The sequence below is a fragment of the Rhipicephalus microplus genome, unplaced genomic scaffold (genome assembly GCF_043290135.1).
Source record: "Rhipicephalus microplus isolate Deutch F79 unplaced genomic scaffold, USDA_Rmic scaffold_28, whole genome shotgun sequence".
Classification (NCBI taxonomy): Eukaryota; Metazoa; Arthropoda; class Arachnida; order Ixodida; family Ixodidae; genus Rhipicephalus; species Rhipicephalus microplus.
Window position 1 is genome coordinate 4934265 of NW_027464601.1, and position 25017 is coordinate 4959281.

The 25017-nt window shown below is 44.6% G+C and overlaps 1 protein-coding gene across 2 annotated transcripts in view; it reads left to right on the plus strand.

Annotated features, from left to right (window-relative positions):
- Positions 1-1031: 1031 nt before the first annotated feature.
- LOC142786694 (uncharacterized) overlaps positions 1032-25017 on the plus strand; it is a 43111-nt gene continuing 19125 nt past the window's right edge. The window contains exons 1-3 of one of the 2 annotated variants that reach the window (XM_075884331.1): positions 1032-1190; positions 9591-9658; positions 13773-13877. In XM_075884331.1, coding sequence (XP_075740446.1) covers positions 1142-1190; positions 9591-9658; positions 13773-13877 — 222 coding nt within the window. In that variant the 5' untranslated portion in view covers positions 1032-1141. The remainder of the gene's footprint in view (positions 1191-9590; positions 9659-13772; positions 13878-25017) is intronic. The other variant, XM_075884330.1, reaches the window with a different exon arrangement.

Below are 25017 nucleotides of genomic sequence, written 5' to 3' on the forward strand. Positions count from 1 at the left end.
TAATTGTTTAAGAGTGACTTATCATCTTTCTTATGAACAGGCACTATCTTGCTTTTTTTCTAGTTCGGAAGGAAAGATCGAGTGCTTAAAGATTATGTTAACGATATGGGTGGAAATAGGGGCGATGACATCAACAATGTGCTTCATGTATCTGGCAGATATGTTGTCAAGTGTGTATATATATATATATATATATATATATATATATATATATATATATATATATATATATATATATATATATATATATATATATATATATATATATATATATATGTATTCAGCTTGTATTGAGGACAAAATGTTCACAGAGAAACAATGAGATAATGAGATCAATGGTCAGCCGTGGCTTTACGTGGCACAGTTCAGCACTGTTTTCATATTCTTTCACTGACTATTTCTCTTGCAATCATTTATTTTGTTGATACTGTTGGCGCATGTACGATCATATAAATCCAACCACTGTGATTTTTCGGGGTACTTCATCTACAATCTGAGCTGACTACAGGAGGTTCGCAGGCCAGAGAATGTCAACTAATAGATAAATACAAGCACATAGAGCCATGAGTATATCACAAATGATTTCTGCGCAGGCCTGCAACGCACTGCAAGGTCACCAAGCTTGAGTTGAAAATAATTTCGTCCACGAGTTTCGTCAAAACACGCAGATGACGTTGTTGAGCACCCATTCTTCTGGCCTACTAAAATTATAATAAATTGTTCTGGAATAAATGCTCTTGTTTTGCTACGCTTTCCTCGTCACCGCGCTGCACTTCAAGTATGACAAAGAGCCGGCTATTTAACAACAAAAGTTCGTTTTGAAATCATACATATATATCAATGCTGAAGCCTGTAATGAAGTAACAAAAAACTCAACGTTAGGTTTGAACATACTGGTCGTCCTTGCAATGATGTAAGGCGAAAACAATTCAATTGACCTACCACCTGCTCATCGCGATTGCTCTAAGTATTCTGCACAAACAATAGATATTGTCAGAAGCACTTAACTGGCAGACGTTCATATCAGTGCAATTTGCGTTATAAGCAGCATCCCACAGTTCGCACTGACAAGGACGATGAAAATGGCACCAGTGTGACAGCAGCTACTGGCTCGCTAGCCCGCCGAGTCCTGGCACTAACTATGGCAGCGCCCTTAAAATTGGTCTTTGCAGCTGCTATTTTGGCTGTTGGTATGTATGATACTTTTCTTACTCTCACAATTTTCTAGAACTTCAAGACCCTACCAAAAGTGTCGCACCAGAGCAAAGAAACTTATATTACGAAGATACACTTTACATAGCAAAAAATAAAAATAATGCGTAACTGAGGATTATGAAGTGCCAATTTTTACTGGCACAAGAGCCGAATTCTGTCCACAGAGCGTGAGGTGAAGTGTTGCACATAAACTTTCAGCGAAATACCATAGTAATAATGGTAAGTTGAAATGGCTGTAACTGTAAAGGTAATAAGAGACGGATTGATTGATTGATATGCGGGGTTTAACGTCCCAAAACCACCATATGATTATGAGAGGTGCCGTAGTAGAGGGCTCTGGAAATTTAGACCACATGGGTTTCTTTAACGTGCACCCAAATCTGAGCACACGGGTTTACAACATTTCCGCCTCCATCAGAAGTGCAGCCGCCCCAGCCGGGATTTGATCACGCGACCAGCGGGTCAGCAGCCGAGCACCTTAGTCATTAGACCACTGCGACGGGGCAAGATGAGACGGCTGTGAAACATGAGTGTACCTTAGGGGTAAAAAGAAGGGATACCCCCATTTCAAGACGCAGATGGCCGACAATTACAATTTTTTGAAGACAATTGAAAATCTTTAAGATATGTTGCCGGTAATACATATTTAAACCTATAGCATTAAGTAAATTATCATGGGCTGCGCATAGCAGACGCTCTAACAAAGCGGTTTCTGAGCACAAATGACCGCAGATTGCTTTCTCCTCAATAAAGTCCTACTTCGACAGTAATAAATTTATTGTGAACACAATTCAGTCTCTACTCCAAGCAGACCATTCCGAAAAACAGTTGAGTTTTACACCTATTAAAGCACACCGTATAGAGGGTGCACCAGCTATCTCTCGCCAGAGATGAAAACTATGCTCTATGACACCGTGACCATATGCATGTTACTTACAATTACTTAAACTACGTCACACAGTTTTTCGTGTGGCTCTCAATCGCGTCATTATGAATATGTTTTAACTGACTTTTGAAGCAACGAAGCACGCGAAAAATTCCAATAGGCCAGCTGTAGATAATTTTGCAAAATGCCCAATTTATTTATTTTCAGCTTTATATCTATTCAATATTAGTGTTTTCTGCTTAATATTGAAGCCTTCAAGGACAAATTGTTTTCTTTACAATATGTCATGCCCACTTATGCGCATTTGCGCGACAGTATTGCACTGTTTTGTAACGTTCCGCGTACAAACAATATAGGGAAGAGAGGATAGATAGAGGGATGCTATGAGCGTCCCTTTTATAATGGGGTGGTGACATATGTACCACCACGCTCGCAAGAAACAGAGAAAAAGAATCTTTTTTTTATGTTGGCGTAATGCCTTACCTATTTTGTATAAATCGTACTTGCTATAACAAAAATAATAATTTGTGTTCTATCTCTCTGCCTGTTCAGGCACAATGACCTTATTTTTCCACTACTTTATCCTTTATCTATACTTTTCTGCCACCAGTACTTTAACTGTCTCTTATTTGCTTCTATCACGGACGTGTCTAGCTTTCCAAGTTTATCCTTGACTTGCAAACTATCATGTAGGCTTGTACCCACACCCCGCCGCGATGGTCTAGTGGGTAAGGTACTCGGCTGCTGACTCGCAGGTCGCGGGACTGAATCCCGACTGCGGCGGCTGCATTTCCGATGGAGGCGGTAATGTTGTAGGCCCGTGTGCTCATATTTGGGTGCACGTTAAAGAACCCCAGGTGGTCGAAATTTTCGGAGCCCCCCACTACGGCGTCTCTCATAATCATATCGTGGTTTTGGGACGTTAAACGCCACAAATCAATAAATCTTGTACCCACACGTATAACTGGGTGGATATCAATTCATACAATCAAAACATGTTCCACCGTTTCCTTCACTCCTCCAAAGCATGTACTATCACCGTCAAATGAAACTCATACAGCGGCAAGCCTTCGCGATAGCATAGTGCATGCCATCTACTTATCACTACGAACAGGCACGCATATGTGCGCCAAGCTGCTGAACAAGATGCGCGCGCGCTTGTCAATTGTGATAAGTGGACGGCACGCACTACACTATCACAAAGTCTTGCCGCTGTTTTGGTTTCACTTGACGCTGATAGTACATTGTTCTTCTTTATTGAATTTTACTTTATGACTACGCATTCTAAGGAAATCCGATCTCGCTTCAAACAGTAAAACGCTTCTTTTTGAATCATGTCAAAATCTCTCCTGTCTTATTTCGTTCTTGCCCTTTCGGTAGTTACTGAGAGCCGGCTTCTTTTCTATTGCTCTCATCCATTGAATCCTCTCCACCTCTCTGAGTTTTCGCTCAAGGCTTTTTGTTGCCATGTCACCCACACTGCCAGCCGTATATTTACTTGTTAGCCTCGTAGTTTGTTTGTTTTTTATACCACGTTGGCTCAAGGCTCAAGATTTCGCAGCGCTGCTTCCCGCCCTAGTGGGGAGAGGCCAAAACTCCGGTCGCTCGGATGGACCGCGCTTGCTTGGTTTGCTCAATGTGCGCAAGGGAAAACGTGTTCCTTGACGCTTTTATCTTGTAAATTTCACGCTGTCACCACAGCCCCTTCGGCATGTTGGAAGTAAGCACCCACTCCTGCTGCATTGTGAGCTCCTAGAGAACTTTAAAAATCACAAAGTGCTGAAAGCTGGCGGTCATTTTACCATTTCCAATGCAAGTGGTGCGAAGAGCAGAGGCGCTAAGAGCGGATTATGTATGTTCACTCATACTCTTGAGGACTTGTCACTTTGAAGAATTTTCGTCATGCAAAGTATTGCCAAGTATTAACTGGGGTTAACGCGATGGCCGGTCTCATATGAAAAGGAAGTGCGTTTGTAAATTGAAACTATAGCAAATAAACAGCCGCTGTACATTTTGAGACTGGACACAAACTTTCCGACACAACCATTTGTTATGCGACAGCGGCAAAGCTTGCTAACTTAATACACCAGTGTTAACATACCGTACTGTGAGCACTGCACTGTTTTATTCAACTGATGGCGCTGGACGTCTCGTCCCCGCTCACTGTAAACAAATTTATGCTGCGTGTATAGATACGCAGCATAAATTTGTTTTCTTTTATTTATACGTATTTTATTTACACGTATTTATTGCAGCAACACCCACCGATAAGCTAGCAGGCTAACGTATTGCGATGCAAGGACCGAAGTCTTGACTTCCCTTTCCGAATACGCCAGCAGCATTTCCATGGGAGCAAGGCGTATTAACACTATGCTAAGATTTAGGTGTTATATGACAGGGTGGGGGTGTTGCATTTTGCATATTTTAAGCGTGCGGTGAGAATACGTTCAATGTTAACCTAAGTGGCACTCGGTGTGTGCTCACCCTCTATCCGTTGTTTTCGTCGCGCCTTACAATACAAATAGATTATTGTGCACGTTAAAAGCCCCAGGGAGCCGGAATCAATCTGGAGTGTCACACCACGGCATGCCTCCTATTGATAGCATGGTTTCGGATCGTAAAATGTTATAACTTTGCATGATACTGAGCCCTGGGCGATATACGGCAATATACAGCTGCCGCATCGAAACATAGCTGACAAAAAAAAACCAAGACGGCAATAAAATTTCGAATCGTTTCCACAAATCAGAAGCGTTTATGAGGTGCTAATCTCGGCGTAACCACCCAAAAGCTCGATAAGCTCGATTCTAGTGAATATTGTGCAGTATGACGAAGACCAAGTGAGCTGTGGAAAAAACCAAAGCAACATTCGAACCAGCGAACACGCTGCGTGATTAGGCGTGGATATTATTTGAAATAAAACATGCGGAGCTGAAAACATGCATGGTTAAAATTGGCATAAACACTTGTTCTTTTTCTTTGTGCGCATCATTATGCTTCCAAAGGGAGCTGTGAAAAACCCAAGGTGGCATTGAACTTGCGATACGACGTTGCTATCATCCGATAAATATATCGGCGAAAGTGAAACTCTTGTGAACCTTAACACTGTGCACTGCATAGGTGCCAACGACTGGACAGGGCAGAACTGAGTTTTATGTTCTTCACTCTGACCTCCTAACAAATTCAAAGTCAGACGACAAACTGGGCTAAAGTTGAAGCGCTATATACAAATGCACGTGAATGCGCGGTGGTGGTTTGTTGACCGCTCCGAGACTACATGACTGCCGCAGCAATTGCACGTTTTACCGGTAACCTAGATTCGTGCTGTCACCTCATCAGTTGCGTCATAGAAGTGCGGCTGTTACCCATCCACCTCTTGCGGGACACTGCAACAAAGTATTGCATCCAATCACTCACATCGACAAGCACTCGCTCGAACACATCGTCTAAGACAACTGAATTGCTTGGTCCCGCAAAGGTTGTCGACGAATCATTCTCGGGTCTGGCGCATTTCTTACCATGAAGACGGTTTTTTGATATCCCGAAAACTTTTTTTAAACCTTGCGATGATGTCACACGTTAGGTTTCGCGTGCAGCGCGACCAGACGCAAGCGTGTAGAGCGCTTGAACGTGCCGAGAGAGCGCAGTAGAAAGGCGAGAGCGGGGCGCCGAGTGACCGTCTTCTGCAGGAAAGGCAACCAAATTGCAAGAAAGGTAAAAGTAACTGTATATAGTCCCTACGGGTCCAAAGTAGCGCATAGGTCCGCCATCTTGTATATGGTCTCTACGGGGTCAGAGCAACGCGTAGGTCTGCCATCTTGCCTAGCTAGCTACCAGCTTTGCGGCGAAATCACCCTCTGTTTTTGCAAACAACACGCCTGTAGTGTATTTTTTTTTTGCCGTGTTGCACATAGACATAGTGAGCTTACGTCCTTCACGCACTGTTTGAAGCAATTGAATATCACTTTTCTGCCTGATTGCCATCAAAGTGCAACGTAAAAGCTGACTGAATATAGTGCTGTAAAAAAATACTACTTTTTGTTCAGCGTGTGGTGAAACGCGCCGAGCGAACATCCTCAACTTCTTCTGTCTTGCTACATTCACAATTCGCAATTTTTATAATTTTTTATTGTATAACAAGCGGAAACATTTAGTGTTTACGTTACGCTGGTGAAATGAAACATTGGTTGACGTTGATGGTACATGAACTTACCCGAATAATGTCGGTGAACATAACTCAATAAAAAGTTATGCCTTGGGTTTTCGAAGCGCGTAAGAGCATTACGGCATACCCTTTGCACAATTTGCGTTGTGTGACGCACGGTTGTTGCTAAACTGTTTTAAAACAATTTATTTCACATGTAAACCAAATTATTACCCGATATGGAGCCTCCATAAAGTCAGTTTAGAATTTCGCTTCTAGCTTTGGCGTCGCTTTGCGGTAGACTAAAATGTATTTAGTCGCCACTGACGTGGCTCCTACCGGTTTGCGATAGGAGACACGTCAGTGGCGACTAAATACATTTTCTCTTCATGGATATATATGTAATCAGGCTCTATTGGAAAAAATGTAAATGCGCAACAAAGAACAGTGCAGTTCCCTTTTAGCATGCTCACTACAAACTAAGGAGCACTCAGCAGCTAGTAAAACTGGCAAAAGTTGTTTTACCAGTTTACCCAGTCATTGTAAAATTCCGATGACAGTAATGGTAGAACTGTCAACCTGATGTGCACATATGGCTGATTCACAGTCGCCCGCACGCATCTATTAGCCGCGTTCAGAAAATGCACGAAGACGAGCTGGATTCGCTTTCAACTTGGCTAGCGATGATTAGCGCCAATGCCACGGCGACGTCGAAACGCACAAAATCGGCCTGAGCGTCAGCTTCTCCGCAATGAATGGTTGCTGGCTGTGCCGGTGGCGTTGGAAAACACTTGCGCTACTCTGGTTCCGTAGGGACCATATACAGTTACTGTAAGAAAGGCAGCGCCACAGCGCCGTCTGGCGGAGGTTGGGAGGCCTAAGCTTCTTTATCGCTGGATCTTGACCCCGGCAAGCAGGAGCAGTGTTTATCACTTTTATCGCTTGTGTTTCCGCCAGCAAAACGTACGTTATCGCACAGCCAACACCACCTTCTCGGCCCTGTTTAGACACCGCACACGGCTAAATCGCAAGGTCGTGTTTACGTAAAACATTAGTGGGTACGGCAATCACGGTTTGTATCGGCATGCTTCCAGGCGTTTCATGCGCTATTTTTTAGGGGCAAAGCTTTTTATTATAGCGGAACTCGTTCATCTCTCGTAGTCGTAGTGTGTAACAATTGTTACATTTTGACCTCCAAGGTGGTGCCAGTGGGAGATTTCTTCTTTGATTTGTTGTACAATAAAAAATAGTGCTCAATGTACATGCCAATTGCTGCTAATGAGGAATAAGAGACAGGAGCATTTGGCATTTAGTTAACGCGCACGCTGAGGTCCTCATTAGCAGCCATTGTCATGCACATTGAGCACTATCTGACAAGAAAGAGTTGCTACGTTATACTCCCTTGGTGTAACGTCCTTAGTTTCAGAAAGGTTTAGTGAGCGTTGAGTCGCAGTGCCATGAATACAATGAACTAGCATATACCAAGAATTCGAGGTGGTTAAAGGTGGGAAGTAGATACGAAGCGCAAGTTGTAAAGAAAGTGTGCATGTGCCACCTCTCGTTTAGTCCTTGGAATGTCCACTGGATGGAAGTGCTTCTATATGGGGAATATATGATGAAAAGATGCGAGATGATGGTACTTGTGTTGAATATATGGAAGAACGGACACACATCCAGACGCATGGATGGACGCATGAACGGACGCAGGGACAAGCGCAGCGACGAACGTGCAGATTTACGTGTGGACGCACGAACAGATGCACGCACGGACGGGCGGATGACGCATGGATGGTTACACAGATGGACGAATGGACGGACGGAAGCAAGGACGAATGGACGGACGAATGCTTCGCCCCACTCTTCATCACTCACTCCGTGGATATGCTGCCAATTTTTTTGTCATTGCGCGGCCATCTCAAAAACACTGATATTTGATATATAGTAACATAGTAACTGTCCAGTCAGACGTTTGGCAAACTGACCTACAATTTGCCCACTCCAGATTTTCGGCCACCTCCTTTGGCGCAAAATTGAAACATTGCCTAGGAAACATGAATAAGTACGTTACTGAAAGGAACACTCGAATAGTGCCAGCTAATACAGGCTTTAGTCAGCGACACGCATTTGTTCGTGTCGTCATAGAGCCTATCAAAAACTTTTCAAGCTCTGGGTCGATACAGCGAACGTAGGTACGTGGATGAATAAGCATACGAATGAAGATATGGTGCGTTTGTAATGGCGATGGTTATCGTCATCAACATTTATCGTCAATAAACATAAGCCTGATTAGGCCATCGCAGGACAAACTCCTTTCCCATGTTGTGCCACGCAACTAGGGCCTGTGCTTGCTGCTGGAACTTTATGCCCGCAAACTTCTATTTCTCATCTGCCCACCTAACTTTCTGGCTTCCCCTCACCCGCTTGCTTTCTCTGGGAATCCAGTCGATTGCTCCTTTTAAGTAGTACGCAATAAGGTGATATTGAATAGCTACCAACTTTCGCAAGCAAATACCCTTATATGCTCTTAATGACGAGTGGTTATCCTGCCTACGTGCTACGTGCCCAGCCCATGTTCCTTTTTTCTTATTGTTTTCAGCAATTACATAATTAACCATGGTTTGTTCCATCACCGACTCTGCTCTCTTCGTTTATCTTAGCCCCGCCGCGGTGGTCTAGTGGCTAAGGTACTCCGCTGCTGACCCGCAGGTCGCGGGATCGAATCCCGGCTGCGGCGGCTACAATTCCGATGGAGGCGGAAATGTTGTAGGCCCGTGTACTCAGATTTGGGTGCACGTTAAAGAACCCCAGGTGGTCGAAATTTCCGGAGCCCTCCACTACGGCGTCTCTCATAATCTTATAGTGGTTTTGAGACGTTAAACCCCACATATCAATCATTTCGTTTCTCTTAAGGTTACACCTTTCATTCTCCTTTGCATCGCTCGCTGCGTTGTCCTCAATTTAGGCTGAACCCTCTTTGTAAGCCTCCAGGTTTCTGCTCCGTAGGTCATTACTGGCAAAAAGAGCCTGTATATGCATTCCTTTTGAGGGATATTTACACTCTTTGCTAACTTCAAATAAATTCACTGGTGCACTGTTTTGTTATTAGACTTACAACGCCGACTAAGCCAAATATGCGTGAAAACTTGTTGCCCTGTGATTAAAGATAATTAGTGAGAAATTCTGGCACATTGTCTATAGATATTTATTCCATCTTTATTGCACCCTAGTTTGCCTATATGTTTCGGCAAATGGTCGTCTGAGAACAGAAAATGAGCATGCGTTATCACCAAACGTAAACATTGCTCTAGAGTTCTAACTGCAAGGTTACATATTTCCGTGTTTCAGCATTGCCCCGATTAAAAGCGTGGGCAACAGGTCAGTGGTACTGCCATCGCTTGGTTCCGCTATCTATAGTAAGTACACTTTCTTCCTCTATTTGCTCCCTGCAGCCTAACATGTAGAAGATGCTTTACCTACTCTATTGTTACTTCACCGAGGTACGCTAGCGAAACAAGGAACCACATAACCCAAACACTGTTGTATAGGAAATGCGCTTGCGCAATTTTCTATCGCTTCTGACAAGCGACGATATAGTTCCTCCTCTGGGCTCCGACATTTTACATATAATGGAGCTCTTTCATTAAAATTTCTAAACTGCCACTAGGCAAGAGCATCTTCTGGCCGAAGAGGGAGGGCCATGCGCGTGATGGTAACAAAATCCCACAATGGTACATGGATGTCTGTAAGTGTCAGGTGTATGTAAGCGTACGTGGATGGATTTAAGCATCAGGGTGGGGTATAGGTACTGCTACACGCACTGTGCAGCAATTGTCTCTAATCAGTATAGCAGTGCTTTCGACGAGCATAATATGTGTTGCTCAAGTGTAATTTATTAAAGGAATTACTAGCTTTCATTTGGCTCCATTTAGCAAACCAAGCATGAGTGAAATTTTTTCAGACGATGTATTCGTGAGTCACATGCTTTGGGAGAGATGGTGACGACATATTTCACAAAAATCCTGGTGGTGGCTGATGTACAGATACGTGGGATTTAAATGAAACTGTACCTATATGGCATGGCACTCGTATATTCCCGTTTGAGGACGCCGTTTTCAAATGAGTTGTGCTCTCTGTCATAATTGTTTCAGAGATCAGCCATTTTCTTACATGACACTTTCTTCTTCTGTCGATGTCCCTTGCAATTACAAGGTGCGACATTTTGTTGTTGCGTTTCATTGTTTCAGGCAAGAACGTCGATGCTTCCTGTAGCAAAAGATGTGTTGCGTTAATAATCTTGGGGTTAGTGTCTCAATACCGGCTTGAATGATGCAAAACGTCAGGTGGAAATAAAAAAGAAAGGAAGAAAAAAAGAAACGAAGAAAGAAAGGAAGGAAGAAAGAAGGAAAAAAAGAGAAAAGAAAGAAAACAGAAATGGTAGGCCAGGGATCCATATATTTGTTGCTATTTTTCCAGTAGAACAGGGCTCGATATTTTGTTTTTAGTACTGCGGTGAAGAAAGTGTGAACGCTATAAAGTTAGTCGAGTCTTTTCTGGGTGCAAGTAAATTCGCGGGAAAGAAAGCAAAACATTGAACCACTCTCTGTAGCACAAAGTAACAAGGACATCCATATGAATTTCTCCGTAAGAAAGCTTCTTAATTGCCGAGTAATTCACTTGCGTTCGATCTCCAAACCAGAGCTCCTTTTTCAGCAATTAAGAAGCTTTCTTACTGATGGAAGTTTCACACGAGACGTGGCAACAAGTTCCTTATAACACTGTTTACTACCAGTTAAAGCTCGACATAACAAAAATTGATACTATGTATTTTCTGACCTAACAAGTAAATTTTCATTTCTGACAGGTGCCCGCAGAACTTAATCTTTTCAAGAATGAGTAATGAAGCTGTCATGCACTGAACTTCTTCAAATACTGGTTACGCCTGAATAGCAAGTAAACACGTAGTCACTATTCTACAGTATTTACAAAGACACCTGTATTTAGGTGTGCTGTTACGCTTTCGAACTGAAATACTGAGCCATCCTAGTCACGACCCTATTGTTGTGTTTTAATGATGCTTCACACTACGCCTATTCTATGAGCAATGGACCTTACAGTCCGTTCATAGTAGGTTGCGCCAGGGGAGGTTTTTCCTGCCACTGATATCATGAGAACACAGTACTTGCTTTCGTTTCTTTAGTAAATTAACGTGACAGTCGGCACTGATCGCTTCATTGGAAATGTCTTGCTGTGCCTGCTTGCACATCAGCTGCGGTCATCTCTGCGTATTATCGGCGTGAAGCTTGTTATAGCTTCACCTGTTGTGTTGCCCGGGCATCGAATGTTTTGTGATAGGGCTGCCGTCGCATGCATCACGATGGCATCATCAATGGTTCCTGGTAATCACAATGTGATCACATGGGGGAGTTTACGTTAACTCACTGAGAATGTCATCGGATCTTAACTTTACTCCCTCTCATAGCATCACCCCGCGCATTTGCACTTAACCATGTTCACCCTCGGGGAAATGCTTTGGAGTTTTTTCTTCGTTTTTTTTTCGTGTAAGGTCAAGAATCATCCCCAGAATCTTCTGGACGAACGGCGGGAAAGCATTTTTTGTGTTAAGGCATTTATTTTTGTCCAATTACCAAAAACTTTATGTCAACTGCTGCATTTTTCCGATGGCTAATTGTAGGGAGGTATGAATTTGTCTGTGGGAGTATTTTTTTCATTTCCTACAAGTGCTAAATACAATGAATTAAAAAATATAGACCCATTTTAGCATACCTCATTTCTGGGGACTTTTTTGGGAGAAAACTTGGCTAATTATCGTCGTTGAACCGTATTGCTCAGCTATACTGGTTCATAATTTACTATGATGTTGCGTATGAATATTCATGAGGTGGTCAAGCAAAGCGGAGTTACGCTCTAGATGAGTGACGTACGGGAGAAGTAGTTTTGTTGGAATATTGTGGAAGGCTTTCATTAGCCAACATACCCACGTCTTTCACAGTGAAACTGCCTCAGCTGTCATCGTCTCCTTTTTTGTCATCTGAATTTTGATTATGTTTTGGTATCACAATGGCAATATCAGTGCCATGTTCATTTACTGTACCCTCCACTGCATCCAAAATACATGTAGCATAATGTCGTCTTCCTGATAAAAACTAAGTAAGCACCGAGGTAGACTACGAAAGGAAGAAGCAAATTAAAACATAGAAAACAGAATAGCTTCTTATCTTGTACAAAAGTAATTTTTAAAGTTATTGTTGCAGAAAAAAAGGTTCGACAAAATAAATCCGAAGGGAATAGAAAAAATCTATACAGAAGAAAGTGGTCCTAGAATCCTTGATTCAAATGCTGTTGCAAAGAATACACATTGTAAAAAGATTTTTTTTGTTAATTGGCAAATTACCCACAATACATTCATACAGGGCCACGCACTCCCATGCCAGAGCACAATTTGTAATTGGTGGGCCGCTTTAAACCACCCCTTCGTTGCACAACTGATTTCCTTTGACACCTGGTGCCATTATAATGTTCAGTAAAGTTATAACACATGATTTAAGAAGAATGCTGACAGTAAGTTACAACATTGGACTATTACTAGTACGTGACTGTAGTATTTTACGGGGCGGTTTGGAGCACTGGCTTTGTACCGTAATATAACAACAGGTTGCCGGGCTGGAGGCCTATTTTTATTCTCATAGAAACCGAAGATTTTTCATTATTTATCTACTTGCATCTCAAATTTTTATGCCTGGATAGCGTCCTTTTTTTCTCCCAAAGAAAGCAGCCGGCTTCGACATCAAGTTAACAAACGGGAGTTATGTCATTTATTGCGCGTTACGTTTTGCGTTACACATGCTACACATGCCAGTAGTAGAAAAGTACCGGTAGGCGCACTGGTAATATAGGTATGGTCATACTAAGATGTATTCATGCAATAATAGATTGCAGAAGTAGGGCTGCATCATATGTGGTTGACACTACATGTAGAGGACATTCAAGTAAACATAAAAGCCGCTGCATTACACCTCACGCTTTGCCTATATTGCAATACTTTTCAGCGAGAGATAGTTCTGCCCCATTCATTCTTGTCAGGCCATTGATAAGATCATTGAGTGACTGCTCTGGCCATTTAAGCTATGATATAGCCAAGCTTTAACTCAATTTTGCTGTAATACGACTGGACGTAGATCAACATAATAAAAGAGCACTACGTAAGGCGGAAAAAAAACTGGCACTCGTTCTGCCGCCAGCTACAACAAATAAGTAAATTTTTGTAACATTCGAAAACGTTGAATACAAACCGAATACAATTACAGACCTGCAATGCAGGCACAGTTGTAGTGAAAACTCTTTCTTCAGTAGCGGCATCGTAGTGTGACAAGTTTTGTAAAACTCATGTGATAAGTAAATTAGGCACATGATCCTTTAAAAACTGTAAGGACCAAAAAGTTGGCAAAACGTTACGTAACATTACTTCAGTGCTGATAACTTTGTTGAACACCTGATATCTTATTTCAGACGTCTGTTGCGACTCCGTGTACTTTTCCCTGTGTACTGATATCGCCTGACTACGGGCACCATGGCATTGTTGTTCGACAAGAGGCAGACGGTACACCCTGCAAAGTAAGTAGAGTTTTCAAGAGGATAGTCTTCCTTGATGTGCTTCGACTTAAAAAAGTTTGGTCTGTCTGTCTGTCTGTCTGTCTGTTTGTCTTTCTGTCTGTCTGTACATTTATTTGTCAACCGCAACGATAGCCGAAACTATACCTCCAATGGCCAACCCCATCCGCAGCGCCCACCAGTATTGCTCAAGTGTCAGCATTATTATTTGTGCGATTACCAATTAAAAAACAACTATTGCACATATCTGAGGTACCATAAAACACGTCAATATTTTGTTTGTGTGTCTTTACACTAGATGAGGCGTACATAAGTTCCTTTAAGGACCACAGCGTTTATGGGCATGCGCTGAATTTCAAAGCAATGCACAAAAAAACAAGTGTTTCCGACGCTTTGCTAATACGCATTGTGGGAGGACCTGCCCGTCGATTTGCGTTCTACACCTTATCGCCTCCGAGACAGGCACGCATGCCTTTCTTCATTTTTGAAAGTAACTGCCAGATAGCGCTCGCGTCTAACGTGCCTCAATGCGCTCTTTTGCCTTCGCTTCGCGGATCGAGACTCTAACGCAGCGCCTCCAGAATATAATTCACCGCTGTTCTCGCGTGGAACATGAAATAAACATTTTGTTTCATCTCTCCAGACGCAAGACTATCGTTTTTCGACGAAAATTCAGTGAAACTTGCAGATAAGGGCTACTTATTTTCTAATAGTGGCTAGAATTTCTATTGCAAATAAACATAGGTGTCTAGGCGCGAGACCATTACGCTTCACGCTGATCTTGGTAATGTGCAAGGCTTTAATGAATGCGTGAAGGTAAATCTACGTAAGCGATGGACCTGACTGCTGCGAGGCGATGTCTGTGGCATAAAAGCGGAAATCTTTAAAATGAAATCGTCGTATCTTTCCTAGCGTTCACTTGCACGCAACATCATGCGAATGTTAACGGACGTAAAGTTAAAATAGTCATATATATCTGCCCACGGCAAGTCGTCTTTTCACCCCCTTTTCTTTCTTCATATTTACCATTCACTGTAATAACCTCCCGTATACCTTCCTTGGCATTATTTTCTGTTTGATTTCATTAATGAGCCCTTGGGTATACACTTATTGCCGATATACATATATATATATATATATATATATATATATATATATATATATATATATATATATATATATATATATATATATATATATATATATATATATATATATATATCACACACACACCCACATATATATAGATATATATATGAATATATATATATATATATATATATATATATATATATATATGTGTGTGTGTGTGTGTGTGTGTGTGTAACGAAAGAAGGTAGCGATGGTTAGGAGTTCGAAGTAGAAGCCGAGAAGGAAGAAGTGAGAATACAATAAACATGGCGTATGAGCCAGGCCACGTCGCCCATTCATTATAGCGTCACATATGTATATATATATCGAAAGTAACTGTATACCTAAGGGCATGTTTTTCCGTGTTTTGACGCATATATATTGAGATCTAACTGACAATTAAGCCAAGGAACGTATAGGGGAAAATATTAGAACCAACGTAATGTAAAACCTCGTGTGCTCAGATTTGGGTGCACGTTAAATAACGCCAGGTGGTCGAAATTTCCGGAGCCCTCCACTAAGAAGTCTCTCATAATCATATGGTGGTTTTGGGACGTTAAACCCCAAATATAATAATAATGTTGTAAATCAGAAAAAAGAAAAGTGGGTGAAAAAATAACTTGCCGTGAGCAGGACGTTACCTTATCACCCTCATTTCTTTGTTCTTATTTACATTACATTGGTTCTAATAACTTCCCCTATACATTCCTTGGCATTATTGTCTGTTAGATCTCGTTAGTAATATATATATTGTCATGACCAAGAAAGACGCTGGCGCTTCGGCGCGCAGGTAGCTGGAGAAAAGAAGAGAAGCACGAAGTTAGAAGAAGAACAGCCGGCCCAGGAAGGGGTGTCGTCTCTTGTTCTCTGTCTAGTACAATACAATGGCGCAGTCGACGAAGAAGAAGTCTTACGTCCAGGCTTCGTCATCCAAAACAGCCGTGATAAGCGCCGCTTGAGAACGGCGTCAAGGACTCCTCGGCAGCTGTTCGCCTGCCGCCACTGCCACCACCGTTCGGGGACGGCGTCAAGGCCTCCTCGGTGGCTGCAGTACACATTCCCAATACCTTTTCACATGGGACGCCGTCCACGCGTCCTTGGCTATGGATTCTGCCGTCAGCAGCAAGCCCACAAGTGAACCCTCTGCGGGAAGCCACTGGTACGTGTCTTCGTGGTTCGTCGGCAGTGCGGGCTTCTCCATGCAGGAACGCCATTCACGCTGTTTTGGCGATGGAGTCAACAACCCGGCCGCTGCTTCAGCTGCCCATCGGACCATCAGTGGACGGTGTCCATGCCTCCTCTTTGGTACCAGGGCATCACCCAATGGACACCATGCTACCACTTCACGGCAGTAATACGCACGGGCTCCTGTCCTTTGAGAATGCTGTTCAAGCTTGCCACGGCCTGCATTCCCTGTCTCGTACTCTTCCAACGCATGAGCCGCCAAGAAACGCTTTTCATGCTTCCTTGGACGTGCGTGTCACCACCGTGAGTACTACTAGAACCACGTACTTGACGGATGCGAACCAAAGCGGTTCAGAAGCCTCGTGCGACAGTGCCGTGGAGCTGCGGCGTACCATCGCACTTCTCCGTGCCGAGACTAACAAACTGACAGCATTGATCACCGAGCGAGCTCCTACAGTGTTGCCAGCATTGGGCGACATTAACACAGTGTTGGATGTTGCTGCCTCATACGACCTTGAGGCAAGCACACCGGAGCAACGCAGGGAGCTTCGCTATTCTCTGATCGAGCTCTCACACCAGCTCGACTGCTTCGCGTCGGTCATCTCTGCGTTGCCACTTGCCATCTTACAATCAACGGTCGTCTGCAAACTACCGGAACTCCACGGGGTCCGGAACGACGCCGACAGCTGGGTGGCAACCGTCAACGCGATAGCAATGCGCGAGGCCTGGACGGAATCTCAGAAATGAACCGTGGCTGTAGACCGTCTTCGGGAAGGTGCATCGGCGTGGCACCAGTATGAAGGCTGGAAGCAGCAGTCATGGGCGGAGTGGAGCTGCAAGCTCATAGCTGCTTTTGGTCCTAATCCTTATCGCCTCTCCACTAACACCCCGTCTACCTGACCAGTACCGAGGATGGAAGTCAAGAAGGGTTCCATCTCGAGGCTCCAGCTGAGCACTTCAGTTCTCCACATAAGCTTCCAAACTCGTCGCTTGTACCAGACCAGAATTCGTGTCGGCCATCGGCCACGCCGTCCTCTTTCGTGGGGGGAGATACAGATGGGCAAAGGGTAGCTGGACCCTTCGTAAACGCACCCACTACCATATATCGAGCTGAAGTGGGGCAGCAGCTCAATGTTTTCTCGGAGCGCTCCAGCCGCGCGGCAGAAAGCTACTCCGCCTGTCCTACGAATGACGTCAGACGCAGGTGCAACACGCCACTGCTGCTCTCAGTACCCGCACCGGTACGCGACGCCATCATGTCAGTGGAAGAGGCCGATATGAGTCCTAATACAGCTCTGTTAGAGAAGCCAGCCCCAATATCATCTTTACTGAGGCAAGTGGAGACACCAGCATCGCCTATGCTGGAATTGCCTACGGCCATGGCGCCGGTAGAGCCCAAGGTAACCACTGCTGGTCTCACTGACCAAGATCATGAGGAGAAAGTTGGCGCTCAACAATGCAGCCAGTCTCGACCTCCCGATAGACTTGTGGAAGACTCTGGCACCCAGTTTCAGCGTGGCCAAGGCCGACCCCCAAGATACAGCCTGTATATCGACCGCCAGATCTACCTTTGGGATACCAGGACCAAATCGCGGAGCGGCCGAGAGCGTCGGCTACAACGGGGCAGCCAGTGCCGGCTGCCCAAGTCCACAGCACTTTTCCAAGAGACATCGTGGCGTGCAAAAGAGCGACCAGCTCGAGGCAGCCAGTGCCGTCCACCAGAGACGCTTCCCCCAGACCGTCGCTCCATGTTGCATTGTGGTCCATGCTGGCCACAACGATGGAGCCAAGCCCGCCCACCAGGAACTTTGCCGCCAGCTCCGCGCGCGCGCAGTCATGGCCGAGTGTCATGACCAAGAAAGACGCTGGCGCTTCGGCGCGCAGGTAGCTAGAGAAAAGAAGAGAAGAACGAAGTCAGAAGAAGAACAGCCGGCCCAGGAAGGGGTGTTGTCTTTTGTTCTCTGTATAGTAAATTACAATATATATATGCACTTTGCATGTGTTATTTGAATATATTGGTTTTGAAGATGTTATCTAGATGCTTTTGCGGAAGAAGAGCGAGTGAACTTTATGCCGCTTGTGATGTTCAGTCACGCTGCGCCACAAGAAATTGTGTTTGAGTAAATATTGCAACGGCGAATTCGAATGCATATCTGATAAAGTTTAGATCTGTTCATTGGTTTTCGCTTCTCGCTTGGAGGGGATAGATGCAGACTACCCGGGGCGCCTGCCGGCACCAGCGGCGGCCGCCTCGAGGAAGCAAATTGTACAAGCCAGCGACAGTAAAGATAGCCACGTCTGCTCTCTCAGTGGCGATGACCTTTCCAATGACGGTTTCGAACCTGTGCGGAGCCAAAAAGCGAAGTGTTGGAGCACGAGGACACCCTCAAGCCGAAGTATTCAAAATGTCAGAGAAACAAAAAAGTCGAACACTAATACCATCCTGTTTTGCCTGCACTTCCTATCACCAGCATGAAATTTCTTAACAGACAGTCTGTGTCGAAGACAGTCTGAGTTGACGTGACGCCGATGCGCACGCGCACCGCGACACGTCGACATTAATTCAAGGCGCGAATTAATTCGAGCCTTGACTGTAGCATGTAGTCATGTTCTCACATGACACACATCTTATGATTATCATGTTTGCACCAGTGTCATATCTTCATCATCTATTGGCGTCACGTAATACCAAATTTGGCATATGTGAAGCTAGCGAAACGACCACCAGCGCGTCATGAGCGTGGCATGTAGGATGTTGTTACATGACACGCATCTAATGATTATCATGTTTGCACCAGTCACATATCTTCGTCATTCATTCACCTACTATATTACCAAATTGGTATATGTGACCCTAGCAAAACGACCACGAGCGCATCATGAGCGTGGCATGTAGTCATGTTGTTACATGACACGCATGTCGTAATTTTCATGTTAGGGTCTGTTGCTTGTGTTCGCCATGCGATCATGCCATACCATACCTGTTTTGCAACATGACGTGTAAACGATATCACCGTCAGAGCTGCAGGATCATGAAATGTAAATAAAGACATTCGTGACATACATGTTTTTTATTTTTATTTTATGACTAGTCAAATATGTTTTTCATACAGTCATGTTATACCATACGAAGTTTGGTATCGATATCATTGTCAAAACGGCCAGGAGAGCTAAAAGGCGTAGGCGGCTAGATAGCTAGATAGATAGATAGATATTTAAATAGATAGATAGATACAAAGATAGACAGATAGATAGATAGATAGATAGATAGATAGATAGATAGATAGATAGATAGATAGATAGATAGATAGATAGATAGATAGATAGATAGATAGATAGATAGATACGCTCAAAGCCACTGGAGTTCGCTAAGAAATGCTTCGCATTTAAAAAATTCCTAAAATCCGCATGGACTTCACTTACGTTTCACATTGAGTTAGTTACAAGGACGGTGATCAGAATATGCTTCTTCGTGCAATGAAAAAAACTGTTTCCTTCAAATTCATTGGTGAATATATATATCCGTCAGGGCGATTTACAACAAAGGAATAAAAGCCATTTTAATGAAGGCCACCTGGCTTTGGATCATCACAGATTATTTCAGCGCCTATCACCTGCTTTGAGGGGAAAGGGTGGGTACAATGATGAATTCGAGGGGCAGAAATATTGTTACACTCGCTTTAGACTATGACCTTTGCCTCATGAACGAGGGTAACCTAATATCACGTGGTCTCACGTACAGCAAATGTCTGTCAAGGATTATGAGCGGCTGATTCGGGTGATGAACAAAGACATGGCTCGGCTAAATACACACCACATTGATTACCACCCGCACGGTACACCCTTTATATACAAATATACACAATCAATAATAATACCTTCAAACTTAAACTCAGACCCCAGAAGCTTACAATCCAACCGCACTACACGCTATAAACTGTCCTCGTCCACGTCAGGCATTTCAAGCCTAATAGTCCCGCTTAAGATTCACGCTAAGCTTAGTTGACTAAGTTGATTCGGGGCTCGTCAATGTCTGGGATTGGTCACGCTGCGTCACTCTCTGAGTCCTCGACGCTCTCGACGAATGTTGCCGTTCCTTGGCGCTGCCGACGTGGTCACCCGTCGTCGTCGTCACATGATAAGTCATTGATTGAACCTAGCAGCCGCTAGTGATACACGGTGCTGCACGGTGAAGTGGCCATTCGGGGACTGTCTTCGGCGACTTGCTTCGAAGGGGGTTCGTGCCAGGAACGTCGGTGCTTGCTGTGCGTGGTGGCTCCAACCAGACCAGCCTCCCTCAAAGCGTGTCGAGGTCTAAGTCTTCTGCTCGGGACACCCGCGTCACAGATTGCCGAGTCACTGTCCGGCCATTCACGTCACCAGTGCGTTTGCTGCCGATACAACCTTCTCTTGTAAAGCCCACGTCAACAAGGCCAGCTCGTCCCTGATTGCGCGCCGATTGCCTCTGAGGTCACACGCCTCGGGCCTCGCTGTTTGGTACGCGCACTCACGCAGCACCGACCGTCGTTTATACTTCATTGTCTTCTTTTTTTCCCTTTGGGCTCTTGCTCGTGACACTATCAGGACTTGGCTTTGATGGAACGCTGCTTCTTTCACTAGCTAATAGTTTTGCGACTTCGAGACTTACGGAAATTATCACATACCTACCTACATAAAGATCGATCGATTCAGTAAAAATTTCTCTTCGAGTGCAGTAATTGGCACTGACTAGTCAATGTTTAAATTGCGTGTCCAAGACGCTTGCCAAGAATGCCCTGCCTGCAGCCTGGAAAATGTTATCGCGTTATCAGGCCAATCGTCCAAATCTAAATTGTCATTCTCGTCTAAAATAACGCAGGTCAACATTGAACTTTAAAGATTACGAGCTATACACAGGCGTGTTCAACGATAACACAGAAGCACAAGATCAGTGTAATTGATTGATTGATATGTGGGGTTTAACGTCCCAAAACCACTATATGATTATGAGAGACGTGGTAGTGGAGGGCTCCGGAAATTTAGACCACCTGGGGTTCTTTAACGTGCACCCAAATCGGAGCACATGGGCCTACAACATATCCGCCTCCATCGGAAGTGCAGCCGCCGCAGCCGGGATTCGAACCCGCACCCTGCGGTCACGCTGATAAGTACCTTAGCCACTAGACCACCGCGGCGGGGCCACAAGATCAGTGTACTACACTAGAGAAGCAAGACGGCTCTAGAAAAAAAACTCCCATATACTTACGAAGTGAATGATGATAAAGGAACTTGCTGCAGAGGTTAAAGCCGGTAAACCATGAATCCACAGTAGATACGCTCAATCATGAACATATAAAGACGTGATACGAGAGGTGCTGTGGTGTGATTGTATATACACGTTATCAACGTAAACTTTATTTATTGCGTATCAATGTACTGTACACAGTTATATACATACTGATTGAGTATACATTTCTGTTCAGAAGCCTATTTACGGATAACATAGGCTCAGAGGAACGTTTCCTCTTTAGTATAATGGCTTTCTGATTTGTAAAGTATAAAGCCAGAGAATCTCGAATTAAAGGATGTGGTGGAAAGTTTGAGAGGGTTTTTGACGGTGAGCCCGCGCTGCAGCCGCATCACAAGGCCTTCGCGCCGCCACTTTGGCTTCTGCGGTGTTCATAGTGGGTAGCAGTATCGACGAGCACTGAGTGATGTCGGGTGAGAAACAAAGGAGGTGCGCCGAGAGACAGCGCTATATATAGGCGCGGCCACCTTGAGGTCATACTATCAAATTAGAGCACGCACCGAGAGTAGAGCGCGCGTCGGATGAATGGATGGATAGATATGGCTGTACCCTTTAGACTGGGCGGTAGCTAGCGCCACCAAGCCGTACTACTTAACGAACCGAAAACTAGATTTATTTTTTCCCTTAAATGGTTAGGTTGAGGATTCTTACTTTGCTGTGAAGGGTTTAATTTTCACTCGTGCCTTGAATTTAGCCACCAATCAGATAACCTCCTTCTAGTTAAGTTCGCCCGCCTAAAGTCTATTTTGGCGTGCTGCCTAAGTAGCAGTGCACCATCTGGTGAGTGCTGTTAAAACGAAAAGCACAGCTGTGCCTCCAGCGGTAGCAATGATCGCTAGCGTACACACTGGCGCAACGACAAAAGGCAACCCTCCAGCAAAAGAAGCAAGCTCGTAAAGGATTCAACGATGCATTGACAAGATGAAGAGCGAACAGTTGTAATCATTCTGCGAATCCCTAGACTGTCATAAGTCACTGTAATATATCTGATTTATTTGTGTGGTTTAACGTCCTAAAACCACCATATGAATATAATAGACGCCGTAGGGGAGGGCTCCGGAAATTTAGACCACATGGGGTTCTTTAACGTGCACCCAAATCTGAGCACACGGGCCTACATTTCCACCTCCATCGGAAATGCAGCCGCCGCAGCCGGGATTCAATCCCGCGACCCTCGGGTCAGCAGCCGAGTACCTCAGCCACTAGACCACCGCGGTGGGGCTGTAATATTTCTGGAGAACTGTTCGTGGTCTTCACTCCACTCCGCGAAAAACGGCTCCTTTTAAAGATTTTTTATTCCATCACGGAAGAACAGAATTCGATGGGGCTGAAGACTTTTGCACGAAAGTCACCAGAAATATTATCAATGAGAGTTTCGGTGAACTTATCGTTATTCACCATGGAAGAACTCGAAGGTGCTTTAGTGACTTCGAAGCGCTAATTATCACTAGCGCCGGGTAATATAACTTCAAATTACTCTGGTCATCTTGTAAACAAGACAGAAGAGAACTTTTAACATGCTTCAATAACTCCTGGCCAAGCGGCAGTGTTTCTCGAGAATGAATGACGAGTCAAATAATACATCTTTGGAAACCAGAAAAATCCCCATAATACTTGAAAACACGTCACGGTATTACCCTCGCAAGCTACCTTGAGAAAGCTAACAAAAGAAAGGTTTTACTTCGTCTCGAGTGGTACCCTAAAGCTACATCATCTTCCCTGCTTGCATGGCAGGCTTCCGTGGGGGCTGCTCCTCTATCGACTCTGTACTTTACCTGTTTACATTTGTTCAGCAAGAAAAAGTCACAAGCGTATATGAACTCAATTCTTCCTTGACGTGAACGGTGCATATAATAATGCAGCCCACGAATCCATCTTGTGCCTTCAAAGCAATAAGCATTGGTGGATGAATATTTGAATGGTCAAAAAGCTATATAACTGGAGGTGCTTTCTTGTGCAAACAAATGAGGGTAAAACGACTGAACACTGCATCCACTGCGGCGTACCTCGAGAGGTGTATTAAGACCCACTGTAACACGTTCGGTGTAACGAACGATGCGACACGTTGCTGAACAAGGAATGACCAACTGGTCGTTTATTCATGACGCTTATATAGCTGCATAGGTAGCGAGGGGAAGGAAAAGACAAGGAAGGAAGTGGCAAGCGGTATCCGCGCACATACGCGACAGCCCGTTCTGATACATCTTTTCTTCATCCAATTTGGACTCATAATACCAAGCAAACAAACAGCAAACAAACGAAACAAGTGAACAAGCACGTCTCACGAAAGTCTTCGTAGCGCATGTGCTGGGGCTCAGTCCGGGATCTCGTTGACCTGCGAAGTGTTGGCAATTCGGATGAGCCTCCCGTTGATTCTGTTTGCTAGGTTTTTTCAGAAACCCTGGTGCTTTGCGGGTTTGAACAGCGGTCAGCCACTGCTGCGTCACACGTGCCATGTGCCGGTTCCGAGCCTTTGGCAGGTGGTCCTACACTATTGGGCAGCTCGAAGCCTTCCAGACCGCTCTCGTAGCCGTTTTCGTTTTCGCAGCGTTCGTGTGTTGGTAGCAGATGTCGATTTCTCCTTAGCTGCCCTTGACTTTCCGTTTTGACCAGATACGAACGTAGCGCCACCTCCTTAAGTACCGTTGCTTTGCGGGACCAGTTCTCATTCTTGATCCGAACAACGTTGCCTGCATCAAGGGGTGATAATGGCTTACCCTGTAGTGATTGCCGATGTTTCGATACAGGGCACTCTCCATCGGCGTTAAACTCAGCGACCGTTGACCAAAGACGACGAGCTTGCAGCAACTCTCCGGGCGACCGTCCGTCTTCTAAGGGGGAAGATCGAAAAGCCAAAATGCCCAACCAGAAATCCTCACGGCCCTCCGTAGTTTTCTTGAGAATTCGTTTCACAATCTGTACGCCCTTTTCGGCTAAGGCGGCTGAGCGGGAGAAATTCTGGCTAGATGTTATATGTTCGAAGTCAAACCGTTTTGCGAATGCAGCGAATTCACTCGAAGAAAATTGGGGCCCGTTGTCGGTGCAGACCTGCGCAGGAATGCCATAGCGAGAGAATAAGGCGGATATCTTAGAAATAGTTTCCGCTGCTGTTGTGCTCACCAGTCTTTCAACATCTGGGAAGTTCGACTGGTCGTCATACACCACGACGTAGGAGTCTCCTGCAAACTGAAACAAGCCAATTCCGACCCGATACTACGGTCGTTTCGATGTAGGCCGTTGTAGAAGGGGCTTGCTCGGCTGGCTGTAGGCGTATTTTTGACACACTTGGCATGTTCGTACTAGGTTCTCAATGTCACTGCCTAGTACTAGCCAAAAAAACTAGCCTACGTGTCCTGGCCTTGCATTTGTTCTATCCCATGTGGCCCTTGTGTATCCGCCCCAGAATTTCTGATCTCATACTTTTCGGCACGACGATCTTATCTTGCTCCCTTTTAGCAGTACGCCGTCCACTGCCGATAACTCCGATGTGAATGGCTTTAGTTCCCCTTGAATCGTCGCACCTGCTTTTAGTTGCTCTAA